Source organism: Podarcis bocagei (assembly GCF_964188305.1).
Source record: "Podarcis bocagei genome assembly, chromosome: 9".
Classification (NCBI taxonomy): domain Eukaryota; kingdom Metazoa; phylum Chordata; class Lepidosauria; order Squamata; family Lacertidae; genus Podarcis; species Podarcis bocagei.
The window spans coordinates 22,362,023-22,384,964 of record NC_138134.1 but is presented as its reverse complement, the minus strand read 5'-3'; the positions used below and the strand labels follow the sequence as shown (position 1 = coordinate 22,384,964).

Here is a 22,942-nt window from a genome sequence, read left to right as displayed (position 1 = left end):
GGGGGGACATCAGTTTATCCATGAGTGGATTCCAAATGGCTCATTTGCATGTGGTTCTTTTTGAGTTCCATGCTCTTGCTATGGAATAACAACCAATTCACTTGCAGTTCAGAATTCTAGAAGTTCTGGATGTCCAAACTATGCTACTTGGGACACACACCTGGCTCGGTGGTATAAACACACATCTTGTATGCCGAGGCCCCTGTTGCAATCAATGACACCTCCAGCCCTACGAACCTCAGACAGCAGAGGTGGGAAAGATTTCACCAGTAGGGAGAGAGAGCAGTGGTCTAGATGGAAAAGTCTCAATATAAAGTGGGTTCATATGCATTGTGTCTCTTACCAAGAGCATGAGGGGCAGCGGGCAGGGGGTGGGTCTCATAAGACCCAATCCAATCCTCCTGCCACCCCACATTTCCCAAACCTCAACCTCCATTCCTCCTTCACTGTCAGCAGCAGCAACAATGGGAAGCTGGCAAAGCAACGGAGCCCCTCCTGAAATGTCTCCCTGGCCACTGTTTGCTGGTATATTACATGGGAGAGTATTAATGAAAAGAAAATGCACACACCCCACCTTCAGTCTGTGTAGGCACTCTAAATTTAAAGCACATTTGATTTGTGGGTCCTGTAGTTTGTTAAGGGTTTCTGGGAATTGTAACTCTGAGGGGTAGATTGCAGGGCCCATAATTGTTTGAGGGAAAGCACGTGTTTCAAATGTGCTTTTAAGGTACGGTGTGTACTCCTGAAGTGGCACAAAATTCAGAGTTGTATCATCACAGTCTAGCTCCCGTCCTCATTTGGCATAATGTGTAGAACAGCTCTTAGCTTTACATAAGCATGAGTGGGAGCAGGCTGCACATCTAACAACTTCTGGCTAAATGAAGAAAAGAGACTTTGGCTGATGTTCCTATCTCCGATAGTGCTGACTTACGGACATGTTGTTGCCAACTTAGCATGCCGTCTGAGGCTTGGCAGGCTCTCCTGACTGCTTCCCTGCTGCCCATTAAGCATCACCTCTAACTCATCTGTGCTGAGATGAAGCCAACTGGCCTGCCTCCAGCACCCAATCTTTGTCAGACAAGCAAATGACACTGTCTGGCTCCAGTATAAAGAAGGCCAGTGTTGAGCATGCTCACATTATCGATGACACTGTATGCCACACATGACATCCTGATTTCTCTCGAAAGTGCAGGGCCTATGTGAAAACATGGCTGAGCTCCTTAGAAGCCCATCATTCACAGATGTTAGCGCAGCCAGGGGCAGGACTTTGGAGCAGAAGAGAGGTCAAATGCAATAGGGCTGGCTTGCCACATTGGAGTGGGGGACCTGAAGTAATATACAGTGGTACCTTGGGTTACATACGCTTCAGGTTACATATGCTTCAGGTTACAGACTCCGCTAACCCAGAAATAGTACCTCGAGTTAAGAACTTTGCTTCAGGATGAGAACAGAAATCGTGCTCTGGCAGTGTGACGGCAGCAGGAGGCCCCATTAGCTAAAGTGGTGCTTCAGGTTAAGAACAGTTTCAGGTTAAGTACAGACCTCCGGAACGAATTAAGTACTTAACCTGAGGTACCACTGTAATACACATTGCCCTCTAAAGACAGAGTATGCCCATGAGTCCAGATTTCCAAACAGCACCTCTGACCACAGCTTCATCTTCTGGCTTTTCTGTCTTGTGAATGAATATTCAGAACCATTCTAAGTGAGTTTCTTCCACACTGATTGGAGGGGAGGACCCGTACCAATGGATTCAAGTTACAAGAAAGGAGATTCCAACTAAACATCAGGAAGAACTTTCTGACAGTAAGGGCTGTTAGACAGTGGAATGGACTCCCTTGGAAGGTGGTGGACTCTGTTTCATTGGAAGTTTATAAGCAGAGGTGGGACGCGGGTGGCACTGTGGTCTAAACCACAGAGCCTAGGACTTGCCGATTGGAAGATCGGTGGTTCGAATCCCCACGACGGGGTGAGCTCCCATTGCTTGGTCCCTGTTCCTGCCTACCTAGCAGTTCGAAAGCACGTCAAAGTGCAAGTAGATAAATAGGTACCGCTCCAGCGGGAAGGTAAATGGCATTTCCGTGCGCTGCTCTGGTTTGCCAGAAGCGGATTAGTCATGCTGGCCACATGACCTGGAAACTGTACACTGGCTCCCTCGGCCAATAAAGCGAGATGAGCGCCACAACCCCAGAGTCGTCCGCGACTGGACCTAACAGTCAGGGGTCCCTTTACCTTTACCTTTAAGCAGAGGTTGGATGGCCATCTGTCATAGAGCTTTTAGTTGAGATTCCTGTATTGCAGGGGGTTGGAGCAGATGACCCCAGGGTTGCTTCCAAGTCTACAATTCTATGACTGTGCATAACTTGGAGAAAGGCGCAGTCCATTCACACAATACTTTTTTTTTTTTAACTGTTTCAACCTTCCCAAGGTATATGCCTCTACAGGGGAGCTATGCAATGAGTCAACTGTGGATTGCAGATGACAGACATCATGAATTGCTATGAACATGATTTCTAGGGGGGAACACTACCTCCATCATGGGAAATGCTGCTGGCTATAGCTGTTATCCACCAGTTCGCAGGTTACATTTTTCCCCATGAGCACAATGCAGGAGGACGTTGGAGTGCTTGCAAACATAGAAAAGGGCCTTGTGTGAATGTGGACCTAAATCCTATTGAGAGAGCCAGCGTGGTGTGGTGGTTAAGAGCGGTAGACTCGTAATCTGGTGAACTGGGTTCATGTCTCCGCTCCTCCACATGCAGCTGCTGGGTGACCTTGGGCTAGTCACACTTCTTTGAAGTCTCTCAGCCCCACTCACCTCACAGAGTGTTTGTTGTGGGGGAGGAAGGGAAAGGAGAATGTTAGCCACTTTGAGACTCCTGAAGGGTAGTGATAAAGCAGGATATCAAATCCAAACTCTTCTTCTTCTTCTATTGATATACCAGGAGACTGAAGTTTTTCCCTGTGTGCTTCATGTCACTGATTTCAATAGAATTTAGGTAGAAAGTTGCATATCACTAGTTTATACCCAAAGTAATTTCAAGAGGACCTCACACAAGTAATATATGATAGGCACACAGCCATTTGGGGGGGATTTTTATCTTTGTGCAGGACCCTGCCAATTTTACAATTTATCTAAAGTTTACCCCAAAAGCACAGGTCAAGAATCGTTCATGTCCTTAAAAGCCAAAGAACCACCATATGGCTTCAGCTAACCAGGATTTTATGTGATGATTGCAATTGTCTCTTAAAAATCTTTGTCCTCGATCCATCTACTGAAGCTTTACAGTATAGTAATACTGGAAATAGTGTTGCATTCTATTTATTCATATAGCTAATGTATCAACCATAGTAGCCTGAAGACTGCCAAGTCTTTACCAGGCACCAAACTGCTTTGGATAAAATGTCTCTACTTTGGTACATACTTTTTTCTGAAGTCGTGGAGCCTTTTGGTGTCTAGCTTCAGTGTAATATTATCCACCATTTCCGCTTTGTATGTGTAATTTTTACGTGCACTGCAAGTATGCAATGGGCTGTTCATGCTTCTTTCCAGAAACTCCAGCATGGTGCTCCTGTAATTCAAGCCATCCATGGGAGCATTTGTACATAGGAAAACTGGAGTGCAGAAGGAATAAATTCACTTGTTCACATGAAATTAAAGAGTATGTCTAGATGGAATGTATGTCTTTGGTGAACAGTGAAATGCCATCTACTGCCTTTTCCGAACTTCAGTTGCAAACCGTATGTCAGAAACCCTTCCAGGCTGAAGTCTCTGAAGCCTCTGATGTCAAAGCAACTGGGAATAGCATGGAGTGTACCAATTCTGCCATGCAAAACCTTTGAATGGAAGCAACTGAGCAGCTGTAATTCTCTAGTATTACTTCCATGGTTCCTTTCATGGGTTGTGCCTAAAGTGAGGGAAGGGCGCATGATGCCTTCCAGAATCCAAGTATTATTGACAATGCCACTAAATTCCAGCATGAGACCTATTTAGGATCCTGAAAAGTGTGGCATTTTCAGGCTCTCGGTTCCAAATCTATAGCCATTCTTTAAGCATGTATAATGGTACGGGACACTGTATTTTGTTATCTGTGAGCCTTCGAGCAACTTCAGGCATTAAAGTGGACCAGGAAGAAACAGGAAGTGCAAGTAACTCATGTTTTATCTGTTTCCTGTCTCAGAACCCTCCAAGACAAGAGCTTTCAAAGCCATCCTAACTACAGTGGAGGGTGCAGACAATGCTGGTGGGGCTGATGGGAGTTGGAGTCCAACAACTTCTGGAGGACACCAGACTCCCCATCTCATGACATAACAGTTACTATCAAGGACCAGAGTCATCATGAAGAACCAGAGAGTTGAAAACATAGATGCCTCTGTATAATAACCATGTGCAATCTGAGACATAGGAGTGGGTGAGGACTACCCTTGCCTCTGCTACCACTGATTAACAATTCCATTAAGTAACAACAGTGAAACAAACAGATGGAAGTTTATCTTTAATTCCCTTTTAAATGTGCATTTTTTAAAAATCCAGTACAAATATAGGGGGCAGTCACAAGGCAGCCAACAACTTTTCCTATGTAAGGCAACGGAGCGTGCATAGAAATATAACCCCAGTTTATTATTTCCCAACAATGATATTTCCAGAGATGTTGCTCCATTTGAACTCTTTGGGGGATACAACACCCCTTTTCTTGACACTACCTTGGAGTAAATATTGGCACCATAATTGATTTTTCATTGGGGTAAAGGGTTGTACTCTCTTCATAGCCCAGTAAAAAATAAACTCTGTAATAAATAAATATTTAAAATAAATATATGCACTCTGAAAGTATATAAATTAGGTCCATCCTGAAGGGAAAAACAAATCCAGATTTCACTTCCCGAGTTAGCGCTGTCCCCATAGATTGACACTCCCAATCCACACAGCTTGCCATTCATTCTTTTCCTGCCATTTCTTCCATTTTCCTACAATCTGCCTCCACATGCTTTAGGTAGCTATTTGTGTTCTAGGTGAAGGGAGAAAGCAATCCAGAACAGTCTGGTTTGAAGTCCAGTTCCAACTTCTCCTCGTCTACTTGACCGGCGCACGAGTGAGCAAACCAAAAAGAGGTTGACCCACTTGACCTCAAGGCCCACTCTCCTAAATCCAGACGTTGGGCAATGAAGGGCTTGTCTACCACTAACAGCTTCTCTGACAACCGGCACCCTAGATATCTCAGAACTCCACAGCATTCGGAAGTTCTTCGTGCTTTTGTTACCATTGAGGCTAAGAGACTCCATTCTCCTCCAGTGTTCTGACTTCAGCTGAATACTAACACATCCTTGTAGAGCTCTGGTACTCGTTCTGGATCCACTGGCCTGGGCAAGAAATGGGTGAATTTCTGGTGTCTTTTGGACCTCGCCCCGTCTCGGGGACTGCCGTCTTTGTTTAGCGCCACAAAGTACCGCCGGCCAGAGTCCCCATGCTTGTACACATTGGAGGAGTATGTGTTGTACCAGTTCTCTTCAAACTGTTCTCTGAAGACACATTCAGGAGTCAGCTTCTCCTGTGGAAATTTTAGGAATAAACACAGAGGTGAGAAATCTGATTAAGTAAATGCCTCAAAGGTGGCATCTCTCAAAAGCAGCTTTCCTTTCACTTGCTCAGATAAGAGCTAACCAATCCTTTAGGCAACGAGTGTTCTTAGGCCACCCCCAAAAAATTTGTTTTTGGAATAAAAGCTTTTAAAAATGAATTTTGCTTACAAGGCAGCTTCCCCTCGAAAAGTCAGTCTAAATGTGCATCGATACATATAAATCATTTTAAGGATCTAACAATACCCCTAACCCTCCCCACCTCAGATTACCATATTGGCCAGAATATAAGCCACACTTTTTTTTCCAAATTCCGAACGTGAAAAGTTAAAGCATGGCTTAAATTTGAGACATTACAAAAATGGGCTTTTACAATATCGCCGCTGAAACAGACATATGGTAAAACGGAACGGGTGTGAGTGCCTGTGGAATTTTAAGGGAGCTACTAATATTAGGGTATTGTCTTGTTTTCTTTTTCCCCCTTGAATTTTAAAGGTGTGGCTTATTTGCGGGTGAGGCTTATATTTGGGCCAATGCAGTATATCCCCTATGCTTCCAGAAGAGAAGCGATAGATCCATTGCTTTAATAAAAGAGTCAAAGGGATATACAGTGATACCTCTGATTATGAACTTAATTCGTTCAGATGTCCATTCTTAACCTGAAACTGTTCTTAACCTCAGGTGCCACTTTAGCTAATGGGGTCTCCCGCTGCCGCCACGTGATTTCTGTTCTCATCCTGAGGTAAAGTTCTTAACCCGAGGTACTACTTCTGGGTTAGCAGAGTTTGTAACCCGAAGTGTTTGTAACCCGAGTTGTCTGTAACCCGAGGTACCACTGTACTGTATTGGCCTGAATATAAGATGATTATTTTATTAACGAGGAAAGAAAGAAAGTACACCCCAGAGCTCCACCGGCTGAATCACAATGGAGCAGCAAATTTCACTTCCGTCCGTCTATGCTCTGGTATTTATGTGTACAACTCCTTCATTCTCTCTCTCTCTTTATTTTGGTGAACAGAGAGTGAACTCAGAGCATGACTTGCTTTGCAAGATTGATATTGGATGGAAAATATTAGCTACTGAACCCCTTTACAAAACTGTCTGGACTCCTAGACCAGTTTTGCCAAGCTGGTTGCCCTTTCGGACTACAACTCCCATCAGCCCTGGCTGCAGCTAGTAGGTGTTGTAGGTCCAAAACCTTTGGAAGGCACCTGGGTTGGCTAAGGCTGTTGTAGATTAACAATACTAAGACTCCCTTGTCCCCTCACGCCTTGCAAATTGGACTTCTTTCTTCCCTCAGAACTACAGGTAAATGTCATTCACATGAGCACCTGGGCCAGGCTGGCTGGAACCAGATTGCCACTGCATATGAATGGAAAGTGCACCCAGTGACTCCTTTAACTCTGCTGGTAGCAGCCAGGGAAGCTGGCCTGACATCTGGGGAAGGGGCATAGCTCAGAGACAGAGCATATCTTTGCATGCAGAATGGTCCGGCACTAGGTAATAGGAAAGGATAATAATAAATGGGTATGATCCAACTTTCTCTGACACCAGCAGCAAAATTGCCAGTGGCTATAACAGATCAAGTCGACAGGAAATCTGAGCTTATAGCACAAGCTGAGTGATACAATGGTAATACTTACAGAGCCATAAAGTTCTCCTTTTTCATTCATTCCAAGGTAAAGGCCGCTGTCCACCCCTCGAATACTGACTAATCCCACAGCCACACTGATGAATTCAAGGATACCTGCATTGAGGAGGGAGAAAAACAAACGTTTGTTTTCAACTTCCATGCACGTTGCAGTGAAGACACAGTTATAAAATATTGCCAAAGGCAGACAGGGACTTAGCTATGCAAAATCTAACTGTAGTATTTTGTTATAGCACAGAACACCCTCAAAAGGTGTATCCCTGAGTTATAATGGTTCAAAGACTGGGCACGATCCGGCCTAAACTAAGCCCTTTGACACTTCATTGATTTCAACAAGAGTGTTAAGCATGTGCCCAAGTCTCTGCAGCTGAAATCAGTGGAACTTATAAGTGCAACTTTGGCTAGGCTATCCCATTCTCTGTTAAATAATAACAGTAATCAAATATTTGGATTGTTGGAAAGGAAGTTTTTGATAAATGCTTTTAAAAACCATGGCTCCCCCCCCCCTTTTGAAATATTGCCATCTGATTTTAGGCATAGCTTTGAATCTTTCTTCTGTATTTATCAATGCTGTTTTATTTTCCGAACTCCCAAAGCAAGATAATGAATGTTCTATCATTTGCAGCCTTGGGAGTTTTAATTGAAAGTTGCCAGGGTCTTGGTTTGTGTAATGCTGAGTGGCAGCCCAGCCAAATCTTCTACAAAGATCAGATATTAAATCTTCCGGCTGCAAATAAATCATCAGAGATTTCGGAGTTCCCAATATTCAAGGTTCCATTGAAAGACATGGGAGGTATTCTGCCTTTCTGATATCATTTTCAAAGAAAAACTCCCCTCCCCTCCCCCGCTCCAATTCATAATAAGCAGGTGATTCAATCCACAAAGACACCACATCAGACAAACCTATTGAGAATGGCGATAGAATAAAGAAGCACCAAGAATGTTTGATCTCGATCTCAAACTCTCTCTCTCTCTCTTTGGAGGTAATTATTCTGTGTTTACATGCTGTAAGAAATTTCCCTTCTGTGCAGAACTCTGCTCAACTGACGTTCTGTTCAGCCTGGAAACCTTGATGTTTCCAGTGTGTTGCAAAATCAGTTAAGAACCTTTTGCAATGAGTTGTTTTGACTATGGGAAACTTGATAGAAAACCTCTCCATTGGCCTTTTGTGTCTGTTCAAACCCCTCCATGGTTGTCAACAGTAGCAGGTTTCTTCAGATAAGGCTGTGCTTCCTGCAATCTGCCAGTTTTTGTTTGCTCTTACAAATTAAGCAACCTTTCCCAATCTTGCATTAAGTCTCATATTGTCATTAAGGCACAGCAATGATTCTTCAACATCTACTTCATTGGGCTGGTCATGTTGTTTGGATGCCTGATTATCGACTTCCAAAGCAGCTACCTATTCCCAACTTAAAAATGGAAAGCATAATGCTGGCGGTCAACAAAAGAGGTTTAAAGACTCTCCCAAGGCAAATCTTTTTTTAAAATGTAGCATAAACACTGATAATTGGGAAACACTGGTCTGCGAGCGCTCCAGTTGGAGAACAGCCTTTACCAAAGGTGTTATGGACTTTGAAGACACTCGAACTCAGGGCAAAAGGGAGAAATGAGCTAAGAGGAAGGCACATTTGGCAAACCCTCACCATGTGGAAGGATGTGCAGATCCAGAACTGGCCTCCACAGTTACCTATGGACACACTGCTAAGACCGTGTTCATGGAAGACAATCTTACTTGGCTCCGAGTGATCACCAGAGAAGAAGAAAATTTGAATCCTAAACAGAGCAAGGGCCTTCTCAGTAGTCGCGCCCACCCTGTGGAACGCCCTCCCATCAGATGTCAAAGAAATAAACAACTACCTCACATTTAGAAGACATCTGAAGGCAGCCCTTCAAACTAGGGAAGTTTTTAATGACTGGTGTTTTAATGTATTTTTAATCTTTTGTTGGAAGCCGCCCAGAGTGGCTGGGGAAACCCAGCCAGATGGGTGGGGTATAAATAATAAATTATTATTATTATTATTATTATTATTATTATTATTATTATTATTATTATTACTACTACTACTACTACTACTACTAATGCAGGTCAGAGATGTAGCAAGTTATCAGACTACTGGCTAGTGTGTCAGGTCATGTGTGGACCTGGGAGACACCTGCTATGCCATAAACTCAATGGTTGACCTTCCTCAGTCATCCTGCCTTCTTTTTCCAATCTGCGAAATGGGCATAGTAAAAAATCTATAGGGCTGTTGGGAAGAGAATCAAACTATCTTTGCAGGAATACAACCATAGACTCACAGTCTCCTCACTGCTCTTAAGGCAGGCATGCGGCCTGTTCTGTTGCATACAGTGCCTGGCACAGCAGAGCTAAATAGACGTGAAACAGCAGTAGCTGCTGTTTATGCAGGACCAGCACAGTTCAGTTCCACTTTGCACAGCAGCGTCTTGTTAAAGTGCAGTCTTGCACACATTTGCGTATGCCTAACTCCCACTGGAACGCATGGGGCTTAATACACAGGTAGCAAAGGGCAGGGCTGCATTGCAAACAATTAAGGAAGGCAAGACCTACATTCATTTGTTAGAAGAAAAATCAAAGCACTGGCAAAGATCAGAGTGAAAGGCTGGAACTGACACGCCCTCTTCCTCCCCCCAGCCAGAGCAGTGTGTCCAGGTATGCCGCTGTGATATGTCTCTGTATTTCCGCATATGCACACACACATGCTGCCTACATACAAGCGGTGCAGATGACTGAGCAAATACATATGGCGTTTCCTTTCTAAAGGGAGAGGTCCTGAGGCTCTCTAGGGCAAATCGCTCTGACCTGGAAGCCCTCTCTTCTCATCCGCACCAACTAATTGCCTACTTCCTGCAGGAAAGCACACCTGTGTCCAAAATAGCATGCAACCACCATGAGAATAACTTATTGACATGGAAACTGTGGCCCATTGCAGTTTTCAGGTGCAGCGCTATTTCCTGCAAGGATTCCACCCACAACGTTCATCTGCTGCACAGTATGGGATGCAGCTGTAGGTGGGGCCGGAAAGGCACTCTGCACATGCTCAAGGAAATCTTCTTTTGGTACTTCATGCCTACAAGGCCCTACTTTTTCCCCAAAAAAGGTTGTTGCTCCAAACAAAGCCTTGCAAACAGATGCTGGGGTATGAGACTCTTAATTTCAGGGCCACGGGTTGGGGCAAAAGATTCCTGCCTTGCAAGGGGATGGACTAGATGATCCTAGGGATCCCTTCCAACTCTACGATTCTAATGATGCCCTCCCCCCCCCCCAATTTCCTCAAGCTCTTGTCTCCAGCATCATCTGGAGCTAGGCTGGCTCCCTTTGCCGCGGTCCTAGCCCGGATTTAAAGCGGTTTATGCCTTTAAGCCAGAGGTCCGTTGCTATACCATCTGTTGCTATAGGATGCTTCCGTCGCAAGGGGAGAAGGTGGGGGAAGAAGCCGCGGAAGGGAGCGAAGCCTGCTTGGAAAGAGAGGGAAGAAAAGAAGGAAGGGAGGAAGGGAAAAGAGTGAGGAGCCTTACCGAAGAGGCTGTGGTCTTGCCGAGTGCCTTGCACGCTGCCGTCGGGCAGGATCTGCAGGTGGAAGCCCGTCCTGCAGTAGAGCTGCCTCCGGCGCAGGATGCCTTGCAAGTGCGCCAGCTCGGTGGCCCCCGACGCGCCCCCTCGGGAGCCCCTCTCCACCTGCGCCAGGCGGTCTCCCAGCAGAGGCGGCCTCTCCCCAGACGGAGGCAGGAGGAAGTGGGAGCCCACCTGCTGGCCCAAGCCCTCCAGGCCGCCTAGGAAGCCCCCGACGTCGGCTAAGGGAGCCATGGAGGAGTCCCAGCGAGGAAGGGATGGAGAAGGACGGCGGGGAGATATATATATACTGTATATATATTATGGACAGGTAGATGTATGCAGAGAGTCACGTCTCAAGGCTCACAGCTGGGGCTTCTCCCGGAGGCCGGACTCCGCATCCAGATAGCAGTTGCCTGTCTGGGGAGGCTCTCTTCTCTCCCTAGGCATGGGGCTGGCGGGACTGGGCTGAGCTTGGCATAAACATCCACAGCCGGTGCTGCTGCTGCTGCTTCTGGCTCGATGCAAGCGAGGCCTCTCCAAAATTGCGCGTGGGGGAATCTCTCCAGCTCGCGCTCTATATATAGCCACGTCGGGCGGGTTTCCCCCCTGACATATGCTAATGCGGATGCGCGCCCCGGCGTTTGAAACCCTAGACGGAGCTTTTTCTCTCTCTCCTTGCCGCCCCTCCTCTCACACCTTTCTTCCCCTCCGCCTCCACCCTCGCTCTGCAGGGACGGAGGGGAGTTCCTAATGTTCCCCAGCCATTCTCTCGCGCCTTGGCGCACGCCCCTTCGAAGTTAGCAGCCTAGGAAACACCCCTCCCCTCCCCTCCGCTGCCACCAGCACCAGCCCCTCCCTCCCCACACGCACACACACACACACACAGAGAGAGAGAGAGAGAGAGAGAGAGAGAGAGAGAGAGAGAGAGAGAGAGAGAGAGAGAGAGAGCAGGTTGTTGTCGGTGGGGCGAAGGATGCTGTCGGTTCCCTGCCTGCTTTTGATGATCAGGCTTTTCTTCACACAGAAGTAAATCGAGAAGGCGCAAAAGCCCAGTTTGCCAAAAGGCGCAGGAGAAAGCAGGGTTGGACTTGGGGAGCTTGCAGTGCATTACGTGGACAGGTGCGAGGAAAGGTAAGCGAGAAGCAGGAGAGAAAGGGCGTTACCTGAGGGTTAGACCTGCCCAGACACACATGAAAGAGCAGCGGGCGGGGGAGAGAAAGCAAAAGATCTAACAGTTCCACTCTGAGATTTTTCAGAGCACTCATAAAAGTGTTGCGTTTATTACCCTTTCCTTTTATCACCTTAGGTTTCCCCCCCCCCCCAAAAGAGGGGGGATTTTGTTTCCAAATGAATTGGCATCGTCAACTGGGGTTTCCCCCTTCCTTGAAGGCTGCTATACTTCATTTATCACAGACAATGTGACACAGGACTATTGTTCTGGTGTGTCTTAATATAAGTGCTCAACAATCTATCCGAATACAGCAGAACAGATGCGTGTCTGGTAGGCTATTGGTGAATATCGACATTTACTGGTCAGTCTCCAGATTAGAAGTGGCCCAGCGGGAAATATCAGAAAATGCTGGTGTTTACCTGTAAATGATGAAGCCAAGTGAATGCTTTCTCCATGGGCATAGACAAGGGGGACGGGGGTCAACTGCCCCCCCCCAGATCAAGTAGAACAATAGAAATATTTAATTGACCAATCACATCAGTTCTGCCCCCCCACTAAAAAAAGGCCTGCCCCCGTAACAAAAATCCTGGCTGTGTCTATGGCCTTCTGTAAATTACCAAATGTCATTTGCCTAATTTGTGGCGCCCTTCCTCAACCTGGTGCCCTCTAGGTGGTTTGGGCTACAATGCCCATAAACCCTGACCATTGGGCATACAAGGGAGCTGTAGTCCAAACAATTTGGAGGGTACCAAAGGTTGACGTACAGGGAGAAGAGATGCCACAAGTGTGAATGCCTTTCCAGCTGGGTGTTGCAACAGTTCACCAATCAACATCAGCAATGTCAAGTTTCTGACATTTGCCTTAATACACGTACACATGTGGCCTTACAGCAGGTGTGACAAACCTCTGGCCACCCAGATGTTCTTGGGCTCCATCTCCCATCATTCCTGCCCATTACCTTTGCTGGCTAGGGCTGAGAGGAGTTGGAGGCCAACAATATCTGGCGGGCCTTAGAGAAATTGTTAGAGCCCACATTATGAACCCATAATACACCAGCCAGATTGCCACCAACCATCCTTGGCAGGGCTGCTTTTTTAGACTGGGGAGGGAATAAGGTTCAGCAACTCTGTGCATAGAATTGCAGTGCCTGTCTGTGCTGTGATCTGCAAGCTAATCCAATCCTAGGCATGCTCCTAGATCTCCCCATACTGTGTACCCTGTAGGGAAGGGGAAGGCAGAACCCAACAATGTTTTCTGCTTTTTCCATCAGGTCTCAGGAGGCTAGAACTGACTGCATACATGCCACTTAAAGTGATTTGATAGCACAATCTGAAACATGTTTACTCAAAGCCTCGTTGAGCTCGATAGGGCTTGCTCCCAAGTAGGTAAGTTTAGAATTGTTGCAGCCTGAGAGGGCAAAGCCAAGCATGTCTACTCCAAAGTAAGCCTCTCTGAGTTCAAGGGGCCTGACTCTCAGGAAACCTAAACCTCTCTCCCCCTCTCCTTGGTGTGCATATGTGAGAGTTCTCAGTCTTCTTGTGTAGTGTTTTTAAGTGATTGATGGTAATGCAGGAAGGCAGATTTGTAATCTCATGTTAACCTTCCTGCAATTTTTTTGGATCACCCATGAATAGAGGGGTTCTATCTGAAACATATTTTTGGTACCACACTCACCGCTCTCCATAGGTGACTAACCTATGGCCATCTAGATATTGCTGGACTCCGGCTCCCATCAGCCTCAGCCAGTATGGCCAATGGTTAGGGATGATGAGAGGCATAGTTGAACAACATCTGGAGGATCAAAGCGTCTTCATCTCTGGATGGAGAAACTACCATATTTTTCGCTCTATAAGACTCACTTTTTCCCTCCTAAAAAGTAAGGGGAAATGTGTGTGCGTCTTATGAAGCGAATGCAGGCTGCGCAGCTATCCCAGAAGCCAGAACAACAAGAGGGATCCCTCTTGCTGTTCTGGCTTCTGGGATTCAGAATATTTTTTTTCTTGTTTTCCTCCTCCAAAAACTAGGTGCGTCTTATGGTCTGGTGCATCTTATAGAGTGAAAAATAAGGCAGTTCCTGGTGCATGGTAGACGCTCTGGTCAAGTAGATATGGAAAGAGTAGGTGTCACATTGAAAGCATGTCTCTGTCTCCTTGAAGAGATGGCAGTCAGACACAAGTATACATTATATAAGAATTGCCATGCAAAAATCATAGAATTATAGAGTTGGAAGGGACCACAAGGATCATCTAGTCCAACCCTTTGCAGTGCAATGCAGGAATCCTTTACCCAATGTGGGCTTCAAACCCACAACTATGAGATTAAAGGTCTTTATTCTCAATACTTACACGTTGGCTTTCAGGGTAAAGCCCTCCCCCAAAAGAACTAATTTCATAGGTAGATGGATATTATTATACATAACAGTTTAGCTTCTCATTCAGGGCAGGGGCTGTCACCAAGAGCTGTATCCAGACCTGATAGAAGGATGTCAAGTGCTGCTGCTGCTTCCCTCGCTCTCTCTGATGGACTCAACAATCCCTTTTAGAACAAGTGTGAGGAACCTTTGGCCCTCCAGGTGTTGCTGAACTACATTTCCCATCAATCCCGGCAGCATGGCCTACAATGAAGGCTTGTGGGAGTTGTAGTCCCACAAGATCTAGAGAGCCAAAGGTTCCCTGTCCCTGCCTTCAGGTGTTTAGGAATGTATCAAGATGCTGATGGTCATACCTGGTTCCTGACACATGGCAGTTGGAACTATAGTGTTTCTGCTGGAAATGCAGAGGCAGAGAAATATATTAGATTCATTTAAAGTGAAAGAAGCTATCAAAAAGTCCATGTTTTGTAATGAAAGCATTAGGGAAGTAGTCAGTGGGTTTTATTTCTGCATGACTGCCAGGAGGTCGTCCTGCTAATCTTTCAAGACCTCTCTGTTTTTGGGTTGTTAAAGAGACAAAAGCGATCAAAATGTTTTATGGGAGAACTTTGATAGCTGGGGAAAGATACATTTGCAACTTCCTACTCTGCTTCTGCAAGCATGGATGTGTTCCTGGCTGGCAAGGGGAAACTTCACAGTTCCCTACCAGAGGGTTGCTCAAGCTTATGAAGGGGAAAGTCCCATCTGTGTGTGGCTTGTTGTTCAATTTTCAGACTCGCATTCCTGACTGCCACTATAATAAACCCCACCTTTTCTTAATAAGGTTAGATAAAAGGTGTGATAGTGGAATCCTCACACAACCTAACCGTCTGTTTCATCTGCTTGGGTTCATCTTTATGCAGGAGAGTTACTACACATGCCTAGGCATGTTTACTCAGAAGTAAGCCCCATTAAGTTCAATTGGGCTTACTCCAGGGTAAGTGTGCATAAGACTGCAGTTTATGTTATGGGTCAGAGGCAGATTGTCCCAAATTTCAAGAGAGAGGTAAAAATTATCCCAATTTCCAGATATTTCTATTAAGCAGAGTGTGTGCCTGTATATTGATTGTCCATCAGTTGTGGGGGTGCTTTAATAATGTTGATACCACCACAAGTGGATTAGTGAGTAGAGTAACCAGATGCAAAAGAGAAAATGGGTCCTCTTGTATGAAGAACTAACTTTTGAAAGAGTTCGGCAAAGGATTGTCTAGTTCCAGAGTCTCAAGAACATGTACTGTACCACAAGCGAGAGCTATCACTCTTCCTGTAGCGATCAATTCCCAGTGCAAATGTTGACACTCAGGACCAGCTTCAGATTGTTTCAGAGGCAACTTCTTTTAATATAATTTCAGGTACATCCATATTTTAAATTACAGGTTGGAGTCAGTGTAAGTCCTATTCAGAGTAGACCCATTGAAATGAATAGGCATGGCTAACTTAAGGGCATTCATTCCAGTGGGTCTGCCCTGCGTAAGACTTGGTTGAATACCACCGGATATGTTTCTCTAGCTGGTGTAGTAGCTAGAATTTAGGGACTGGGTAAACCCAGGATCAAATCTCTGCTCATTAAGGTTGTCTGGATGCAAGAGAACAGGACTGGAGCACCTTTAATAGTTTCTGTAGAAGAGGGAATGTCATCTGTGCCTGTTTAAATTCCTTCCTCTACACATTCTTTGAAGAAGCCCTGTCTTCTTTTGCATCTGACTATCCTAACCCTGGGGACGCAGGTGGCACTGTGAGTTAAACCACAGAGCCTAGGACTTGCCGATCAGAAGGTTGGCGGTTTGAATCCCCTCGACGGGGTGAGCTCCCGTTGTTCTGTCCCTGCTCCTGCCAACCTAGCAGTTCGAAAGCATATCAAAGTGCAAGTAGATAAATAGGTACCGCTCCGGCGGGAAGGTAAACGGCGTTTCCGTGTGCTGCTTTGGTTTGCCAGAAGCGGCTTAGTCATGCTGGCCACATAACCTGGAAGTTGTCTGCGGACAAACGCCGGCTCCCTCGGCCTATAGAGCGAGATGAGCGCGCAACCCCAGAGTCAGTCACGACTGGACCTAAGGGTCAGGGGTCCCTTTACCTTTATCCTAACCCTGAGCCACAAAGCTTTCTGGGTGACCTTGTCCAGTTTGATTTCTCAGCCTAATTTGCTTCACAGGTGTTTTGGTGAGTATAAAAGAGCAGGGACCATAGAGTCCACTCTGAGGGTTGTATCCATTGTTAGTTATACTCCAGAGTAGACCCGTTTCAATTAATGCACATGACTAACTTAGGTTCGTTCATGTCAATGGGTTTACTCCAACTGGATACATCCATGACATTTTAGGAGGAACGGTAGGATATAAATAAAAAGTGTGTCATTGTTAATCACACTTTCATGTGCAAAGTTGTTTACAATATTTTTTTATAAAAATTCCTTACCACCCTGTAAGAGAGAAAGAGCTTATTACTTGCATATTAAAGTTGGAGAAAGTAACTTGTCTATTTCCCAGATCCATAAAATCTGAATCTCTTCCACTGACTGGCCCAGTACAAAACACACTGGTTCACGTGTGTTTTGGGAACATTAATGTAACCCTAGTATTGCAAAGTGTATTATCGCCTGCCTTAATACACTGTATATTCTCATCTAGATAAATGTTATTTCCCTATCGAGGACCTTTCAGAACCAAATCTTGAAAGGGCTGTGGGGGCGGGAAATTGCTTAGTGGGTTTACACTTTTGTTTAACTAACAAAACAAAACAAAAGTAGTAGAGCGATGGGAAAGAATAGGGTGATGTTTTTCTTAGGTGAGTTCTTTTTTCAAAGTCTCTTTCCATGTGTCTTTTCAGTCACCAACCATGTAAATCTGGGAGATCAAATGGATTTGGCTGCTTTGCTTTATTTGTTGGAGAGAGGTTTGGGGCTAATTAATTGGCAGGTGGCTTAAAGCAGGTAACGCAACACCTTTTCATCACAGTAGTCCTAAGTACTGCCCTGTGTGCACCTGAGTGATAAAAAAAGGAGAAGATTGTTGAAAGCAAGTGATTTATTGTGGAAGGATTTAAAACCTCAAAACGAAAATAATGTTAAATACAATGATCAGATAAATCACTTCCAAAGGAGGGAGCGAGAGGGAGAGCTGGCAGACTTCTTGGGAAAGCTGTTGCAGATAGATGTTATATAAGTTTACCTTTCAAATAACAGGAGCCTGTCATGTGGCTGGACCCAAAAAATCCTTCATAATCGAGCTTTCAAAGCACATCTGTGTAAACATTATCACATCAGTGTAAAACATCAACCAATGGGCTTTTGCTTTGAACCAAATCTTAATTGCAGGGCTAAATCAAAGAACGAGATCAAAGTTGCAGAATCTGAAGAAAACCAATTGTGCAGGGAGCCTGTACACTTATGTCTTAAAGATAGCATTACACCCCCAAAACAAGAAAACCCCACCCCAACAATTGAAGCACACACCGTGTCAATCAGATATATAGATATATACTGTATCTTAAAACATGTGTACAAATGGACAGAAGAATTGAACTATCAATGCAACTCAGTACAAAACATTGGGGACATGAGAAAGAGCAAAATAGTTATAATTAAGAAACAGGTTATCAGACAGATATTATTTCAAGTCACAGAAATGCTTCCTGCGTTGGTCCCAAGTAGAGTAGCGAGATGCAAAAGGGAAGAGGGCTCCTCCATCTTTAGAAAAGGGTGTAGAAAAGAAAATCTCAGCAGGTGCAGCTTGTCATGCAGAGCACATCTGCTGAAATTCCCCCTTTGACACAACTATTAAAGGTTCAGGAGGAGCCCTGCCCCCTTTTGCACCTTATCTCCAAGGAAAAGCAAGTAGTAATAATAATAATTATTTATTATTTATAGTCCGCCCATCTGGCTGGGTTTCCCCAGCCAACGTGATCCAGTTATCGTGTTGTGTCAGGGAGCTTAGTCAGCTAGTTCTCAGATGTACAGGGAAAAGCCTGAAACTAAGAAGGCTGATCGCCGAAGAATTGATGCTTTTGAATTATGGTGCTGGAGGAGACTCGTGAGAGTCCCATGGACTGCAAGAAGATCAAACCTATCCATTCTTAAGGAAATCAGCCCTGGGTGCTCACTGGAAGGACAGATCCTGAAGCTGAGGCTCCAATACTTTGGCCACCTCATGAGAAGAGAAGACTCCCTGGAAAAGACTCTGATGTTGGGAAAGATGGAGGGCACAAGGAGAAGGGGATGAAAGAGGACGAGATGGCTGGACAGTGTTCTCGAAGCTACCAGCATGAGTCTGACCAAGCTGCGGGAGGCAGTGGAAGACAGGAGTGCCTGGCATGCTCTGGTCTATGGGGTCATGAAGAGTCGGACACGACTAAATGACTAAACCACAACAAAAGAAGTTTTTTATTTATTTTGTTTCTTTATTAATTTTATTATTACTAGATTTTTATACCACCCTATTTCCATAGATCTCAGGGTAGTTCACAACTTAATGGAAGACATGATTTCAGTTTCAAAGCAGTCTTCTATCCATGCACTGACCAGACATGCATTGGCTTAGCTTTTAGCAAGGTAACTGTGACATATCATAGAATCATTGTCATCTCATATCATACCATAGAATCATAGCTGGAAAGGACCTCAAGGGTCATCTAGTCCAACCCCTGCAATGCAGGAACCCTGCCCACAGCCACCCCTGGGTGTCATATGTGCCTTAAGATCATATATTTAGACTAGAAGCTTCCTGGCACAGGGGCTGTCTTCCTTGTCTGCTACAGACATACATGGATGGCACTGTGGTGGTGATGATCATCCTAATCTAAGATTTGGTTTAATCATTTCATTTATTCATTTATTCATTTATTCATTCATACTTCTAGCCCAGCCCATATCTAGACAGAGAACATACACACTGTCCAGTTAGAAAACAGATTCCATAAAACATATCCTTGAGTTTCACACCACTTCAAAAAGAATAATCTTAAAATTTCCAAGAGAAGCTCAGGCTGAGTTCTTAGTAAGACTTGAGGAATGGTGATTCTATAGTGGTGAGAAGGAACCATTCCTCTGATGCTCAAATTGATGAGATGCAGAAGAGCACATTTTTGCTAGTTTATAAGAGATTATGATGGGATATACGTAGGGAGGCAGTGTTTTACTAACACTGGGGCAAATAGAGCATTAAGTCAAAACTAGAAATTTCAGTTGAGCCTGGAACACGAATGGAAAACCAGCCAGTTTGCAGCATTATGTGTGTAATAGATGATATAGCATCAGGAGGCAGGCCCCCTGATCTGCTCCAGCTCAACAGTCTTTAAAAATAAGACAGACATGGGTATAATCTGGGCTAATCTGAAACTTGCCTATACTTCTCCTACCTTAGTAAGAAATTTGGCCAGAATCACAAGGTTGGAAAAAGCAGAGGGATTAGGAAATCCAACCTTCCCATTGGATAGCAAACAATAGAAATATCACAGCGAGGCAATTAACCCACACCAATAATTTTTCTAAAGGTATCAGATTTATTGAAAGCACAATATAATGCTCTTAAAATAAATATGAAGAGGGTGAGAATAGCAGTGAAAGTGAAATACTAAACAAACTGACCTCTTTCAAGCGTAGCCTTTCATGTCTTGAGTCTGGAAGCAGTTATGCCATTTTATCAAGTACTGGGGAAAACACGATAAGGGCCTTATTTTCACCTTGCCGTTTGCACTAGTCATGTGACAGGAAGCGATAACTCCAATATGTATGTATATTTTTGCTCATTCTGTCTTGCTATCTTGGGAAGTTAAATATATTTGAAGAGTGTTTTTGCAAGAACTCCTTACTCTACTTTAAGTATACTCTACAATCTAATCGTTTCCCCTTTACTTCCTAGAGCAGCACTTTCAATGCTATTGAATAAATATATAGGTGATCCAGGTTTGGTTTTTTAAACTCCCAAAACAAGTATTATGGTTTGCAATAGACAATGTAGTACGTGGACACTTGCTAAAAACAGCATATTGTTTCAAAGACTTTTTGCTGCCTTTTTCAGTGCAGAAAGAAAATTGTTTTAATAGACTTCCTTGGAAAAGAAGCTCCTTAAATATGGAGTGATAGCTGAGATGCTTAGGGCTGTGACAGTGTCACACCCCATCAAAATTATGTCCATGATCTCAATGGGATAAAGAAGTGGTGACAGTTTCTTAGGATAATAGGTAGTAAATTTGGTGTTACTAGAGTGTATGGGTGCACCTATGCCAAGATCATGGAAGTGAGAGCTGATCATAATGAAGGCTGATCGCCGAAGAATTGATGCTTTTGGCGTATGGTGCTGGAGGAGACTCTTGAGAGTCCGTCCATGGACTGCAAGAAGATCAAACCTATCCATTCTGAAGGAAATCAGCCCTGAGTGCTCACTGGAAGGACAGATCTTCCAGGACCTCATGAGAAGAGAAGACTCCCTGGAAAAGACTCTGATGTTGGGAAAGGAGAAGGGGACGACAGAGGACTAGATGGTTGGACAGTGTTCTCGAAGCTACAAACATGAGTCTGACCAAATTGCGGGAGGCAGTGGAAGACAGGAGTGCCTGGCGTGCTCTGGTCCATGGGGTCACAAAGTCGGACACGACTAAACAACTAAACAACAACAATGCCAAGATCAAAATCTGACATCTGAAAGGCAACAGAAGAATCATAGAATTGTAGAGCTGGAAGGGATCCTGAGGATCATTTAGTCCAACCCCTTAACCCTTCGTGCTACTTTACCCCCATGGGATATTTCCTTGTTCTGCTTGAGAGGTAACCAGCCTCATATAACCAACATGATTAAGTCTAATTAATCATGTGGGGGTTAATACAATAGAGCAGCGATTCTCAAACTTGGGTCCCCAGCCGTTGTTGGACTACAACTCCCATCATCTCTAGCTAGCAGGGATGATGGGAGTTGTAGTCCAACAACAGCTAGGGACCCAAGTTTGAGAAACACTGTCATAGAATAAGCTGTCCTGAAAGGCTTAGCTCACCTTGGGAGGGATTCGGTAATCAAGCCTTTGCTCCCAGCTCAGACCACATGATTCTTACAAGCCACTCTTGAGTTCCTATAGCAATAATTTAGGGACTTTCACTGCTTTGGAACTAAACTAAATTTTACTGCCTGTGCAGTAAAATGTTGTATGGAAAAGCACATGAGATCACAGCACTACCAGGAAGGACAAGTGAGTATGGGTGTGTAGGCAAACAGCTTCAGGACCCAAGGATAAGAGGATCATCATGTGCTGTGGGCTGAAGATACCAGCAGGAGGCAGCTCACTGTTTCTACACTGTTTAGTGTCGCCACTAAAATCATACACATCTACACCCAGGCTAAGCCATTTTTTAGTAAGAAAATGCAGTGTCCAGTAGTGGCAGTTGTGGATCTGTTTGTCTCTCTATGTGTTCGTTCATCTAGCTACATTGACTTCTTCAGTCAACCCATGTTGGCTATAACAAGGATATGCCATCATCCCAGTGGCTTATGGAGAGAAAGTTCAAAGCAAATCAAGTGATAATTTCTTCTCTATTTTTATTTACATTAGTTTGGTTTTTATTGTATTATATGTTGAAAACTTTCAATAAAAATTCAGATTTAAAGAAAACACAAATCCAACACTTACTTGAGGTCCTGACTGAAAGCTCATAGATTCATCAGTGAAACACTGCAGTATGCACATAAAGCAAACCAGCACCAAGCCAAAAACAGCCTTCTAGACAGACAATCTTTTTCAGGCTTGCTAGGTTATAGGGTCCGACCCCCCAAGTTCCCCTTTTATCATCTACTTCTATTCCCAGTGGGTATATATTTATTGTTATATATGCTTTTTTATCTCATTGTTTACTTAGTCTGAATAAAATTTTGTTTATATAAGATGCATTAGAAAGCCTGTTCAGTAGTTGTCCAATGAAGTTTCCAACAATGGCACTTGAACCTTTGCTTTGTTCATTTATGAGATGTGCATTAGGCACATAATAGTATAAAATTCCAACTTGATTGAAAATATTATGTGATTAAAATGAACTTATGTTCTTAAACAAACATCTCAGTGGGAGGGTCTGAGGAGCATATTCAGACATAAGTAGATACAGATGTGAATTTTTCCCCAATTGAAAAGATTAGCCTGCAGGTGCTACTGAATTCATTAACTTCTTGACTGAAGACTCAAACTTCAAGGAAACAGAAGCAGCACAGCTATCTGTTGATTCATACATGTTTGGAAGTGATAAATGTAAATCTCGTACTCCAAGTCAGTTTGAAAATTTTAACATTAGGCAACAAGGGGGAAACTGCTAATAAGAAACCTTCCCAATATTGCAAGGTGACAGATTTATGAGCAGTTTTTCCTAACAGCTCCTAGCTATCATAGGCAGATGGAGCCTCCATGTTTGGGAGAATGTACTTCTGATTACTAGATGATAGAGTGAACAGCAGAAGGTGAATATCACCATTAAATCCTATATGATCTTTCCAGAGGCATCTGGCAGCAGCACTGCACTGAATGGATCACCTTGGCCGGAACAAATCAGCCAATCCTGCAGTTCTTAATTGGGTCTGAAAATTTAAC

At 44.3% G+C, this 22,942-nt stretch overlaps 1 protein-coding gene across 1 annotated transcript; it reads right to left on the bottom strand.

Moving 5' to 3' along the window:
• Positions 1-4,510: 4,510 nt before the first annotated feature.
• On the bottom strand, positions 4,511-11,054 carry FGF20 (fibroblast growth factor 20; the record flags this gene model as incomplete). Its single annotated transcript, XM_081208263.1, has 3 exons — positions 4,511-5,549; positions 7,221-7,324; positions 10,766-11,054. The coding sequence occupies 3 exons, from the start codon at positions 11,052-11,054 to the stop codon at positions 5,304-5,306; spliced, it is 639 nt and encodes a 212-aa protein (XP_081064389.1). The 3' UTR covers positions 4,511-5,303.
• Positions 11,055-22,942: the final 11,888 nt, after the last annotated feature.